The 13,826-nt window shown below is 42.5% G+C and overlaps 1 protein-coding gene across 1 annotated transcript; it reads left to right on the top strand.

Moving 5' to 3' along the window:
• Positions 1-10,033: 10,033 nt before the first annotated feature.
• On the top strand, positions 10,034-11,698 carry NKX2-4 (NK2 homeobox 4). The gene is made up of 2 exons (XM_021078193.2): positions 10,034-10,617; positions 10,953-11,698. The coding sequence occupies exons 1-2, from the start codon at positions 10,164-10,166 to the stop codon at positions 11,567-11,569; spliced, it is 1,071 nt and encodes a 356-aa protein (XP_020933852.1). The 5' UTR covers positions 10,034-10,163; the 3' UTR covers positions 11,570-11,698.
• Positions 11,699-13,826: the final 2,128 nt, after the last annotated feature.

The raw sequence follows: 13,826 nt of genomic DNA, 5'->3' as shown, positions 1-13,826 counted from the left end.
TTTTTTTTTTTGTTATTGTAGTTGCCTTTTTAGGGCTGCAGCCAAGGCATATGGAAGTTCCCAGGCTAGGGGTCGAATAGGAACTGCAGCTGCCGGCCTACACCACAGCCACAGCAACACCAGATCCAAGGCGCGTCTGCAACCTACACCACAGCTCAGAGCAACGAAGGATCCTTAACCCGCTGAGCAAGGGCAGGGATGGAGCCCGTGTCCTCATTGATACCAGTCAGGTTCATTACCGCTGAGCTACCATAGAAACTCCTTTGCATGTATTTTTATAATAGCCTCTGAATTGGATGCCCTGCCTCCAGCATTAGTATTATATTCATGCACTATACTGATGCTGGCATGACTCTAAGAAACATAAATCCAGCCTTGCTGCTCTCTATGGATAACATCAAGTTACTTAGCATGGTGTATAAGCCTCTTAATGATCTGGCCCCTCCTAAACTTTCTGGGCTCACCTCCCACTAATTCCCAATTTGTATGTTATGCTCCAGTCACATGTAGCCACTTGGCATTTCCTGACCATTCCATGCTTTCTTGGGTTTGGCACCTAGTAAACATTTACTCAGTGCTCTGTGCCTTTAAACATCCTTTTCTGTCTGGAGTACCATTTCCAGCGTCTAACTCCTTGACTTGTAGAAATCCATCCCATACATCACTTCAGCCACATCACCTTCCTTGATCCTCCACAACCCTTTGACCTTCCATAGCCCCTCATGTGTAACTACCACAGTACCTTTTAAAACCAATTGCAAAATTCTACGGAGAATTCCCATCGTGGCGCAGTGGTCAACGAATCCGACTAGGAACAATGAGGTTTCAGGTTCGATCCCTGGCCTTGTTCAGTGGGTTAAGGATCTGGCGTTGCCATGAGCTGTGGTGTAGGTTGCAGATGCGGCTCGGATCCCGCGCTGCTGTGGCTCTGGCGTAGGCCGGTGGCTACAGCTCCGATTTGACCCCTAGCCTGAGAACCTCCATATGCCGTGGGAGTGGCCCAAGAAATGGCAAAAAGACAATAAATAAATAAATAAACAAATAAATAAATTGTAAAATTCTTGGCTCACTTCTTTCCTTCCCCCTTCCTTGTCGCTACCAGGAATAACTCATGTGCAAAATACTGTGCTAGTTACAGAGGTGTCCTTTAGTAATACATGGCATGTTAAATACTGCCCAGATCCCCATACAGGGTTTCTCAAGGTATAAACTTCAAGGTGTTTGTACCTTGGCATCTAACTTCAAAGGCAAACTTTATAAGAAACTTTGCTGTTTGGTCAATTTCAGGATTACGCAGTAGATGTTCTTCCAAAAGGAAAGTTAAAGGGCATTCCTTTATGCCCGAAGATTTGGGTTTTCCCCAAGGAGGATGACGTCATTCAACGTTCTGGCTGTAGAATGTCATATGGGCCAAGAGATTAACTGAAGGGAAGGTGTCAGGAGATGGTGAGGAGACTCGGTCCTCAAAGGAATGACCCTCTCCCCACGGGTCCAGATCTGTCACTCTACTAGCCTCCCGTGACACAGAGTGGGTTGCCAACCTCTATAGTAAAACATGGTACTTTGGGAAATACACTTTTTTGTTGTTGTTGTTCCCAGAAAGAAAGTAGTGAGAGCAAAAGAAAGGAAGCAATAAAAAAAGCAAACATTTTATGGAACAGCCTTGACCAGTGACTTCATCTATCATGGAAACCTATTTAATGCAACTTTCACATTTTTACAGACGACTGAGTTCAGAAAGAGTAAGTAAAACGTGCTATCAAATTTTACAGTGTAATAGAGTAGGATTCAGCTGAAGTCTAATTCTAAAGCATGACTGCTTTTTACTATGCCATGTTCCTCCCAAGGAAAATTAACGGGGCTGAAGATGCAACTATGAGTCCTAAGCTAAAATTTCTAGCTTGAATACTTACTTAAGAGTGGTTACTTCTGGATGGCATTTCAGAGGACTTTCCATTACACTTTACGTATTTCTTGGTTAATTTTATTTATTTATTTTTGTCTTTTTAGGGCCACATTTGCAGCATATGGAAGTTCCCAGGCTAGCAGTCGAATTAGAGCTGTAGCTGCCCGCCAGAGCCACAGCAGTGAGGGATCTGAGCCTCGTCTGCGACCTACAGCACAGCTCAGGGCAACACTGGATCCTTAACCCACTGAGTGAGGCCAGGGATCGAACCCACATTCTCATGGATACTAGTCAGATTCATTACCATTGGGCCACCATAGGCACTCCTCTTTTTTTTTTTTTTTTTAAATGAACAACAGTACTTTAGTAAACAGAATATTAAAGAAATACTAAGTAATATATGTAAAATTGAACTACTTGGGCAAAAAAAATTTTTTTAATGATTATCCAGTGTTGGTGAGAGCTGCAGGGGGGGGGGAGGTACATCACAGACTGTTGACATAAAAACTGATAGTTTTTTTGGAGGGTAGAATTGATTTTGTTCAGCCATATCTTTTTCTTTTTTGGCCATCCTGAAGCATACAGAATTCCTGGGCCAGGGATGAGATCCAAGCCAGGGCTGGTGATCGAACCTGCATTCCAGCACTCCAGAGACACCACAGATCAAGTTGCACCACAGCAGGAACTCCATCGACCATATCTTAACTTCTTACTTTTATGTGATCCTTATTTATATAAGGATGTAATTCTTAACTAAAGTACACAAATGTATTTATTTATAAACTGCCTCATATCCTTTACGAATCAAGGTAGAAGAAGTATAATTAAGCTTTCTTTTTTTTGCATCGTATAATTAATTCCTCCTGAGTCTCTATGTCAAAATATCTATGAGAGGAGTTCCCGTTGTGACTCAGTGGTTAACAAATGTGACTAGGAACCATGAGGTTGCGGGTTCCATCCCTGGCCTCACTCAGTGGGTTAAGGATCCAGCGTTGCTGTGAGCTGTGGTGTAGGTCGCAGATGTGGCTTGGATCCCGTGTTGCTGTGGCTCTGGTGAAGGCCGGCGGCTACAGCTCTGATTAGACCCCTAGCCTGGGAACCTCTATATGCTGCCTGTGCAGCCCTTAAAAAAAAAAAAAGTCTGTGAGAGAGATAACAATTTACTACCTGAATATATGGAAATGTGACAATCTAGAAGTGTAGAGAAAGCTAAGGACAACTGTGATTAGATTTTCTTGGATATGAAAGTGACTGATTCTCAGTAGTATTTACCCATATTCATTTATTATCTATGTAGTTACCTCCATATGCCAAGGGTGAGGCCCTCAAAAGATAAAAGACAAAAAAAAAAAAAAAAAAGACCCATGACCAAATCATTTCTTTATGACACATAATTATTTTTCCATGAGCAGAGCACTTAACTCTTGTACCTACTAAACCTAGGTTTTACGTGAAAATAATTTCAGAGGGCCTTAGAAACCCCAGGTTTCTTTTGGATCCTCTGGTGTCTTTATTTATTTATTTAGTCTTTTTGCCATTTCTTGAGCCGCTCCCGTGGCATATGGAGGTTCCCAGGCTAGGGGTCAAAACCACAACAATGCAGGATCCGAGCTGAGTCTGCCACCTACGCCACAGCTCATGGCAATGCCTCATCCTTAACCCACTGAGCAAGGCCAGGGATCGAACCCACAACTTCATGGTTCCTAGTCGGATTCATTAACCACTGAGCCACAACGGTAATTCCTCCTCTGGTGTCTTTAGAAAGCAATTCCCAAACCACCACTTCTACCACCCTTTTGATCTCTGAGCTTGTAAGAACTGCATGAAGGCAGTCTGTCATCAATTATGTTCATAATGATAGCTCAATCATATATACACCACCACTGATTATTCCAAAGAAACACTGCATTTAAAAGAATTAACTCTAGAAGAAATCATCCTACACACCAGACTACTTACAGAAAACTACAACTTCATATGTGAAATAGTTTTCATTCAGATCCTTCAGAGTATTTTATATGTTTATAACCATAAGCATGTGAGATCCAAATTAAAACAATTACCTTGTAAAGTATTCTACCATCTAAATCCTAGAACAACTTACGCACAACATTGAACCCTAATACACCTTTCACAGGTCAAGATTTATTTACCCTATTAAAAAGTGAACTTTAAGCAATTATAAATCTGACTATAAATTTCTTTTTTACTGTGTAAAAGAATCTTTCACCCACTGAAGTTGGCCATCTACTCTTGAATTATTTTAGTTTTTAAAAACTTATTTCATACACACACACACACCTTTTCTTTTGGAAGAGATGATCTACTCCAAATGCTACATATTTCTTCCTTTGTAAAGATATGCTGTATACCAATGACAAGTTGCTTTCATTCAAGCTGGTACTGATTTTCTCAAGGAATTCTTATTTGGCATTTTTGGCCAAATTCTAATAGCTTGTGGCTTGTGGTACTTTTGTGAAACTTCCACTACTTCTGAAAGCAGAAAACTTCTTTGAATTACCTTTGCAGTATTACCCCTATGTAATTCCTTACACAGTTAACAATATAAAATTTAGAACCTAATTTTCAAAAACTTTATAAAGTTTACTGGCTTACTGAAGAATCAGACCTCATTAGTAGTTTGCAAATTGGGTATTTTGAGGCAATAATTAATAATTTTCAAGCCCATCTGACAGGTTTGTTGTAAGACTCATTTTACTAAGTTTTTTTTTTTTTTAAGGGAAAGTTTATGAGGCAACTTTCATCAGTTGGTTCTCCTCATGGTACTCAAAGTCTGTACAGATTAATGAAATTATTTATCAATCCTTATAATGGAAATCATTGAACCAAAAATTAAATTGTGTAAAATCTTCTAAAATTGATATTGATTCACGAGGAGAACACTAGCTCACTGCTTCAAGCACAACCTGCAACCTAGAATGCAGACAGATATATTGCAACTAATTCCACATTTGTTCCCCACAGAACAAAAAAGGACAAAATTGGGCAATATTCTCGAATTATATTACTGTCATAGGTATTTCCTCTACAGTGTTCACAGTAAAACTTTGTTAATTAATACAAACAAGTAATTTATCAACATGCCTAAAATTTAAGATTCTCCTTCAAGCAAGTGATAAAAAATTACTCAATTACCTGACTCAGGTGAAAAGACTGATACCTTCCTTGACAATTACAAATTAATTTGTAAACCTAAGGTGATACAGCTTTAATGGGACTTGTAGGAGAGAAAGAGACTTTACATTCTATGAACTTTATATTTAGAAGAACTGAGTGCATGTGAGAAAAAAAAGTTATAGAAACATAATTTTTAAAAAGCTGTATGTATTTAGTCAGGTATGTGTAGAGATATGGTATGACCTTTTAGAATGACTAACTCCTCACAAGGAACAACAGAAATGCAATTTTGCTTAAAATTCGAAGGATTTTTTTCCTATAAAAGCCATTTAATTACATTCCAAGACATGTTAAAAAATGCTAAAGGCATTGTTCAATGGAACTGTTATTTCATTCTAAAAAGTTTAAACTTCACAGGTAAACAAGATATACAACTAAACTTGTTATTCACAATAGAAAATACATTTCAATATTGTCCTTTTTCTCACATCATGTATTTATTTTAATATTACACTAAAAACTTTAAAGCAGAAAATTTTAAATTTCTAGCTTAAGCTCCTAATTCTAGGGTGAGAGAGTTGTGCCATCCTGGTCAATTTTCATATTTTTACCCCTCTGCGGTAGCCTAACTTTATTCTCCATGACACTGTAAAAAACGAGTAGTACAGTATGACCCTAGAAGAGGGGGCTTCTGGTTTTTGAGGGATCTTTTAACTGGATCTCATTATTAGGATGATTCTAACAACAATCATGTCTTTCTTTCACACCCACCACTCATTCTCACATTGTACTAATAATCCTGTTTATTCAAAATATATTCATGGGTCAGAAAACTATTTGCAATCTAAAAATCTGATTATCAGGAAAGGGTGACTCAAGATTTTTTAATAGGAGTGAAATTGCAAGGAGTTTGCATTTTGGGAAGAAATTTTGAAAGGGGCGGGGGGGGGGGGGTCAAGCTCTCCAGACCCCTCCTCTTCTCCCAAGGAGAGAGAGTCCCAGTCTCCTGGCCTGGCCATGATCCTTCATTTCCGTCCAGTGCACTGGGGCGGGGAACTGGGGGTTAAGAGAGTCAGATGGGGAGGCATACAGGTATTATGAAAATCCTCCCCTCTGCGGTCCCCCATTGGAAGGGGGGGAGAAATAACAAAGTCACCTAAATACAAGTGTAAAATTATAAGAGACTCGTAATAATCGAACATTTAAAACAAAGAGCCTTTAGGAGGATTAAAAAGAAATGAAAACCAAATTTCAGAAATTGGTGAACCCGACAAACATTTAAAAAAGAATTTTTAAAACTTTGTGTTTCATCTCCCTGTAGCAGTTTTGTTTCCTCTTTTTATAATCTCAGATTTTGCTACAAAATACTAGGATCCTGATATGTTTCTTTTTACTCCTTCCCAAGTGCAAAGACAATGTTTTAATGTTACTTTCAAAAACATGAGACTTGTTATTAATCAAATTATTGCACAACTTTGTTAAACTAATCACAAACATAGCAAGTGTCCCATTTCTAAAAGGCACTTATCTTTGAGGGTCAGGCTGAAAGTTTTGTTTTCAAACACAGTTTGTCTTTATAAGGAAATTTGGGACACATAAAAAATCTACTTGCCACCCTGGTAAAACAACACTTCCCTTTAAGGAACTGGCTGGTTCCCCACCTCTCTCAGGCCCTTTTCTCTGAGCTTATCTGACAACAGCAAATCCTACATCGGGGAAGGCTCCTACTTCAGAATTGTTTTTGCCAAATAATTTGGCCCTATGGTTAACTAACACAACGGAAGTTTTCAATAAATACCACACATTTGTCAGAAAGCCAAGAGAGTCTATTCAATCTTTCTGTCTAGGAAATTTTTCTTTATCTGCCACAGCCCATTTAAGAAGTTTTCAGTGGTGTGTATAAAATTACAAAAATCTAAACTATGAAAAAAGCAAGGGATCGAATCACATAAAATATGTTACCCCTTGTGCATAAAATGGCTGTATGCTTCCAGGTTGTACAGACCATCCCAGAAGAAAGAAACAGGTAACAGTGCCTCCAAGGAGGGAAACTGGGAGGCTGAAGGATGGGAAAGGGAGGGACATCTTTTTTTCACTATATTCTCTTCGGTAGTATTTGTGGGTTGATTTTTTTTTTTTTTTTTTCCCCTGAGTGCCAGCATTGCTTTTAAGGAAAGAAAAAAAACCAATAAGGAAAACATTCCTCAGAAACACATTTCCTGTGAAATCCAACATGGTCATTGGTATGTAAGAATCTACTGAGTATAAACTTCCACATATAGTGGAGGCAGACAATAATATGATGAACTCGGTAAAAAGCTTTAATGAAACGTTCATCACATTATTCTAATTTGTGTCTGTATCTAAATATACATACACATCCTCCAGATTACATCTATTTTTCAGGATCATCTGCGCACATCCAAAGAGTGTTTTCAGCATGAATATAATGTAATTTCTGGAAGGAGACGCAAACAATTGATAGGGAGCAATGTTGAAGATTGTGGATTTTTTTTGTTCAGAACTGTCCACCTCCAGTCAAGGGGTATTAATTAGAGTACCAAGTTCCCAAGCAGCCAAAAGTGACTGTCTGCAGAGAGCCTCCAAATACGATAAAGTGCTTTTTAATTTAAAGGTGGGAGCTTGCCAGACGTAAATGCACTTGCAGCTAGACCCACTGTGCTTGAAAAACAAAGTAAGCGACAACTTGTAGCTTGACCACTTGATGTGAACTGCTACCCTGACGTTCTACAGAAATGTTACACAAGATGAAATGTATAGCCTGAAACAGAGTAAATAACAATTGTCTGGGAAAAAACTGCGAGCAATTTTGCAGTTTGAATAACTAATCGACATGAAGATTATTAATAGGTTTCATTTCTGAAACATGTTTGAACTTGAAAAATAAAATTTAATGGTTCACGAGTGACTTGTATATCCATAGATGTTATAACAACTACTTTTACTTACCCTGTTATCTCTGAGACAAGTTTAAAGGGAAAGACTTTCTACTATTTTTGATTTATGTGAATCAAGTAAGCAATAAAATTTGAATTAAACCAAAACTTAGAAGCCAAACTGCAGTTTTCAAGATTACAGCGACCACTAAATACACATATAAATGCTTGTGTATTGCTATTAAAACAAAACAAAACAACTAAGCAGGCAATTCCAGCGCTGGTGAAGATGAAGACCTAGCCCAAGTGTTTCAAGTTCAGGAAAGACCTGTAAGAGTAGCATCATGTTAAAATTGTAGCATATAAAATACAAAATTTAAAAATTTGTAGCCTAAGTGACATCTGCAAACAATCAATGGTACCTTGTCTTTTGTTCTTTCAGCATTTTAAAATACTAGTACTCTCCACACTTGCCTGGTTGACACTTTCTTCCCGTAGATGAATATTGGTCCCTTCCCTGCCCCATCCCCTGTGCCCAGAGTCTTTAGAAAACTTGCTGAAATGAACAAAACAATTTTTAAAACAATAAGACCAAAACCACGGAAGACACTCCAACCAAAGGGCTGAAACCAAACAAGGAGTAGGTAACTGTTCTTCCCTTCAAGACATGTGCCATTGGGTTTTATGTCCTATTAGGTTCAACTGGAATCGTTTTCATACACCGTGTTCTTTTTAAAACAATAAAATCTTGCTTAAGAAAGCACTCTCCTTGTTTTTCTTTTTGGTGTCCTGGTCAAGAAAACTTAAAAACTGCGTCTTTGTTTTTCTGTTTTAACTGAAGGGCTGTTTCAAAATTTAATCAATATGCTTTGCACACTTCTTTTGTCCTATTCTTTGTCGTGCTCAGTATTCAGTGGAAAGTTCACAATGTCTAAATTCTTCTTTGCTGTGCAGGTACATTTGCAAATCAAAGGCTGACAAAGTTTTTTTAAAAAATCACTTTATCTACAGTTGCATATTTTTCAAGAGAAATTACCATTTTCACCTGACCTCAGCATCCATTTCATATTCCTTGATTAGTTTATGTTTTTCAAAGAACAATAAAAAGATGCATTTTGATTAGCTAGAAATATTTGGATTTTCTTTTTCTTCTTTTTTTCCTTTCACTGTAATGATATGCCAATAAACCCTAAGTTGGACACTTTTACTTGAGGCAGGGGCGCAGGAAAAAAAAACAAAGATAAAGAAACCTGTAAAGAACTTCACAGGTAAAAAATGAACAGGAAACATTGGAACAGATGAAAAAATGTACCCTGATTCCCTAATCCAACCTCCATCCCCACAGAGTAGAAACAGAATACTCACAAGTTAGCATCTGTGCATCTGTATCCCTGTGTGTTTTCTCTCATCTTTGGATTTGGATACTTTGAGCTAATTTGGAAGGGCCCGTTTGGCTGCCCACAAAATGATGCTTAAGAGTCTAAAGATGCATAAATTAGAAGCCCGACAATGGCAGAGAACGGTCATTGTACCTCAGCTCTTTATGCGCTCTTACGGTGGGACCCAAGAGCCTTTTTCTTTCTTTTCTTTTCTTTTTTTTTTTTTCCCTTTTCTTTTCTTTTTTAACACTTTAGTAGACGATGGAGCGAGTGAGAGGCTGGTAGCTGGAGAGGACTCGGCAAGCCCTGCATACCGCCCCCCCCCCCGCACCCCCCACGCCGCCACCTCAATTATACTGGACTCTTCTACGAAGTTACTTTAGGAAACCTGGGGTCTGGATGGCCAGAGGTGCGGAGTCCTTCAGGTCAAGACTCAACGCCGGCCTCGGAGTTTTATTTCTGGGGCTCGAGGGCCGGGGTAACCGCTGGGATGGAGGCGGGGAAGGTCGGAGAAAGCAAAGGGGGTGGGGGTGATCTTTTCAAGAAACACCCAACTGCTCCCTTTACCTTTTCTGCCTCCACTATGGGGGGGCGGGGGGGGGCGAGAGAAAAAGATGTCAATGACCATTGTTTGCTCGTTTGGGATATTGCTCCGCCCCCCGAGTCTGTCGTAAACCTGGCGCCGGACTAAAATAAACCCCAGATCCCGCAGCTCTAGGGGCTCGCCGCGCCGCGACTCCTGGTCACAGGCGCTGCCGCCGTGGCCGAGGTGGCGGCGACGAGTGGCCGCCGCGTCCCGCCCGCGCCCGCCCCGGGCCCCCCTACCTGGCCGCCCGCCGAGCCATGTCGTTGAGCCCCAAGCACACGACGCCCTTCTCCGTGTCCGACATCCTGAGCCCCATCGAGGAGACCTACAAGAAGTTCGGCGGCGCCATGGATAGCGCGCCGCCCGGCCTGGGGGCGTCCCTGGGGGCCGCGGCCGCCGCCTACCGCGCGCCGCCGCCGGGTCCGTCCTCCCAGGCGGCGGCCGTGGCGGGCATGCAGCCCCCGCACGCCATGGCGGGCCACAACGCGGCGGCGGCGGCTGCGGCGGCGGCGGCGGCAGCGGCGGCGGCCGCCACCTACCACATGCCGCCAGGCGTCTCGCAGTTCCCGCACGGCGCCATGGGTGGCTACTGCAACGGCGGCCTGGGCAACATGGGCGAGCTGCCCGCCTACACGGACGGCATGCGGGGAGGCGCGGCTGCCGCGGCCACCGGCTGGTACGGCGCCAACCCGGACCCGCGCTACTCGTCAAGTGAGCGGGGCCAGGCGCGCGGGACGGAGGGCAGCGGACGGCGCGGGCTTTTCCTGCCACGGCGCGGGGCGCGGGGGGCGCTGGGACCTGGCCACGGGCGCGCGGGGCGCCCTGGAACTTTGCGCGCGCTGGGATCCCGCCGGGAGCGCGCGGTACGTCCTGGGACCCTGCACGCGCGCGGGGGTGGGGTGGGGGCGCTGGGACCCAGCTGGGGGAGTGTGGGGGGCGCCGGGCGTCCTGCGACCCCGGCCGCGGTCCGGTTGGCGTCGCGGCCGCCAGGGCGCAAGAAAAGCTGGGCGGAGGCTGACCGGGCTTCTCCTTGGGCCCCTCCCCAGTCTCCAGGTTCATGGGGCCGTCGGCGGGCGTGAACGTGACCGGCATGGGGTCGCTGACGGGCATCGCGGATGCCGCCAAGTCGCTGGCGCCCTTGCACGCGGCGGCGGCGGCGGCGGCGCCGCGCAGGAAGCGCCGCGTGCTCTTCTCGCAGGCGCAGGTCTACGAGCTGGAGCGGCGTTTCAAGCAGCAGAAGTACCTGTCGGCGCCCGAGCGCGAGCACCTGGCCAGCATGATCCACCTGACGCCCACGCAGGTCAAGATCTGGTTCCAGAATCACCGCTACAAGATGAAGCGGCAGGCCAAGGACAAGGCGGCGCAGCAGCTGCAGCAGGAGGCCGGCCTGGGCCCGCCGCCGCCACCGTCCCCGCGCCGCGTGGCCGTGCCGGTGCTGGTCAAGGACGGCAAGCCCTGCCAGAACGGGGCCGGCCCGCCGACGCCCGGCCAAGCCGGCCCGCAGCCGCCCGCGCCGACGCCCGCGCCCGAGCTGGAGGAGCTGTCTCCGAGCCCGCCCGCGCTGCATGGCCCGGGGGGCGGCCTGGCAGCCCTGGACGCGACCGCGGGGGACTTCGGCGGCGGCACGCTGGGCGCCAACCTGCTCTACGGCAGGACGTGGTGACCGCGCGTGCCGGCGGGGAGGCGCGCCGGGGCGGACTCCGCACGGCGGCCGAGTACGGACGCTCCCTGGAGAGGGGCAGGCTCCAGCCTCTCTGCCGGAGGTGGGACGGCAACCACCCCGGGATTGAATAATGAGTTTCACGCCCGGAGGCTTTGAGGTGGTGATTTCCTCCTTCTAGAAGTTCCTAAATTGTGTGAAAAGCCGGCTGAGTCCACATCCACCACGTCCCTAACCAAAGCTCTCGGAGTTTTAAACGTTGGAAGAAACTTCGTTGGTGTTTGTAGCTCTGCAGATCAACCCAGCTTTAACAATGAATTCTTGAAGTGGAACTTATCTTGGGAGATTAATTTTCGAAGCCCCCGCCCCCCTTAAGTGCAATTTCATTAATGTTTGATTGAAAGTAAATTGAATTGTAGCTCAAGGTGGATCATGCACATAGCAACATTATTGCAGAGGAATTATTGCCATTGAGAGAAATGGAATAAAAATAATCAAAATACTGCTTATACGGATTGATATAGCTTTTTAAATTTAATGCTGATTTTGAAATGTTTTGGTCATTATTTGGCAAATGAGTGTTTGTATATTACCCTAAAAAAGGATTTCTCCCCGTAAGAGGCAGCTCATTAAAAGAAAGAAGGGTTGTAAACTACTTTTTATATGGAAACTGGTCTCCCAGAATCAACGGATAAAATATATAACCCTATCTGGAGTAGACAAACGTTATTTATTCTTTGTAAGGTATTTCCTTGTCTGAATTTGAATACCTTGATGATGTACTAGAACCAGCAAGCAGAATTTCTAAAAAAGCAATTAAAAAAATCTGTATTTCAGAGCATGTCAAGAAGAAAGGATAAGCTGATTTATTGAATTGTAATCAGTATGTAAAGAATGAGTAAAGTATTTATAATTTGCTCATCACATGTAGAACTTAGTAGGGGTTACACACCAATTTTGTTGGTGTTTTCTTGTACAAATTATGTATTTACTCTTTAATATGCCAATTTATATTTCCTATGCTTCAAAAGAATATTTAAATATAACTTAAAAGAACCTTAAGAACTTTTTTTTTTTGGTAAAAGTCAAGTGGTCATTTCTTTTTTACTTGGTTGTGTAGGTTTGGTTTGGTTTGGTTTTACACTAGTTGGCATTATATGACAACATAGCTCCGTTTACTCATGATTTAAATAACTGGTAGCAGAGTAAAAATACTAAAAGAAAGCTGAATAATGTGAACTTATAAAATGAATGAAAATTAAAGACATAATATAGATAAAGCATGATTCATAAGTGAACAAAACAAAATTACCAGAGATCCTAAACCTCTTCTGCATTTGAAGTTTGGAATTATAGTTTGAAGCATTTTATTTCACTTCATTGTTTGAGCGTTTTTCTGAATGTGTAAGGTGAATTCTTAAGATGTTTTAGATGTAGCACTTTCTCTAAATGTATTTTATATAACTAATAATAATTTTTAAAACTCAAGTTCCTTTCACAAAGGGGAAAAACACTAAAGAAGCAAGGAGATCAGGCTTTATCAAGGGGCTGTGAATGTTTTTTTGCACAATAATAATTGACTTCAAACATTTAACATACAAAAGAATTTGAGAAGAAAAAATAACACGAAAATGGTGCCATACACCTACGGAAAATTCTCCCATTGTGGGCTTTTGCATATTCATAGAATTGACTTTGAAAATGTTAGCCAAGTTAACATAACTATAGCTGATGTGCCAAATTTTAAAGTGCTTGTTTATTGATTTGATTCTTCATATTAGTACCAGAATTCTGAAATTTTACTTCTAGAAGATGTGTTCCAAAAGTTCATATGGTTTGTAAATTTTTTTTTTTTACAGCCCAATTATTAACAAAAACATAGCTATGGACTAAGGACTCCAAGTAACATATTTAAAGAAAATAAATATTCACAGACAGTTTTTTCCTTGATAATTCATTTCTGGAACAACAACAACAAAAATCCCTTAGACTAAGTGAACTCTCTGTCAAAAAGATCACTAAGAAGAAACAGGCTTCTTTATATTTTCTGAAAGTGTGTTTGGTACAGGCATACTTTTTCCTTTAAGCCTTCCTTTAAACAGTAAAGAACCCAAGCCCGAAGGAACTCCTATGCAGGAACTGGGATTCACATTCTACACCCAGAAATGAACTGAGTTTATGTGGACACCTCCTGGAATTAGGATAAGGTTTGATTTTGAAACATTAAAATAGAAACTTTTTAACTGTAGAATTCCACATT

Source organism: Sus scrofa, chromosome 17 (genome assembly GCF_054392235.1).
Source record: "Sus scrofa isolate SSC_HxYL_T2T_F1_AM1 chromosome 17, Sscrofa_HxYL_maternal_Yorkshire_Landrace_v2.0, whole genome shotgun sequence".
Classification (NCBI taxonomy): Eukaryota; Metazoa; Chordata; class Mammalia; order Artiodactyla; family Suidae; genus Sus; species Sus scrofa.
This window is presented reverse-complemented; position numbering and strand designations above follow the sequence as displayed.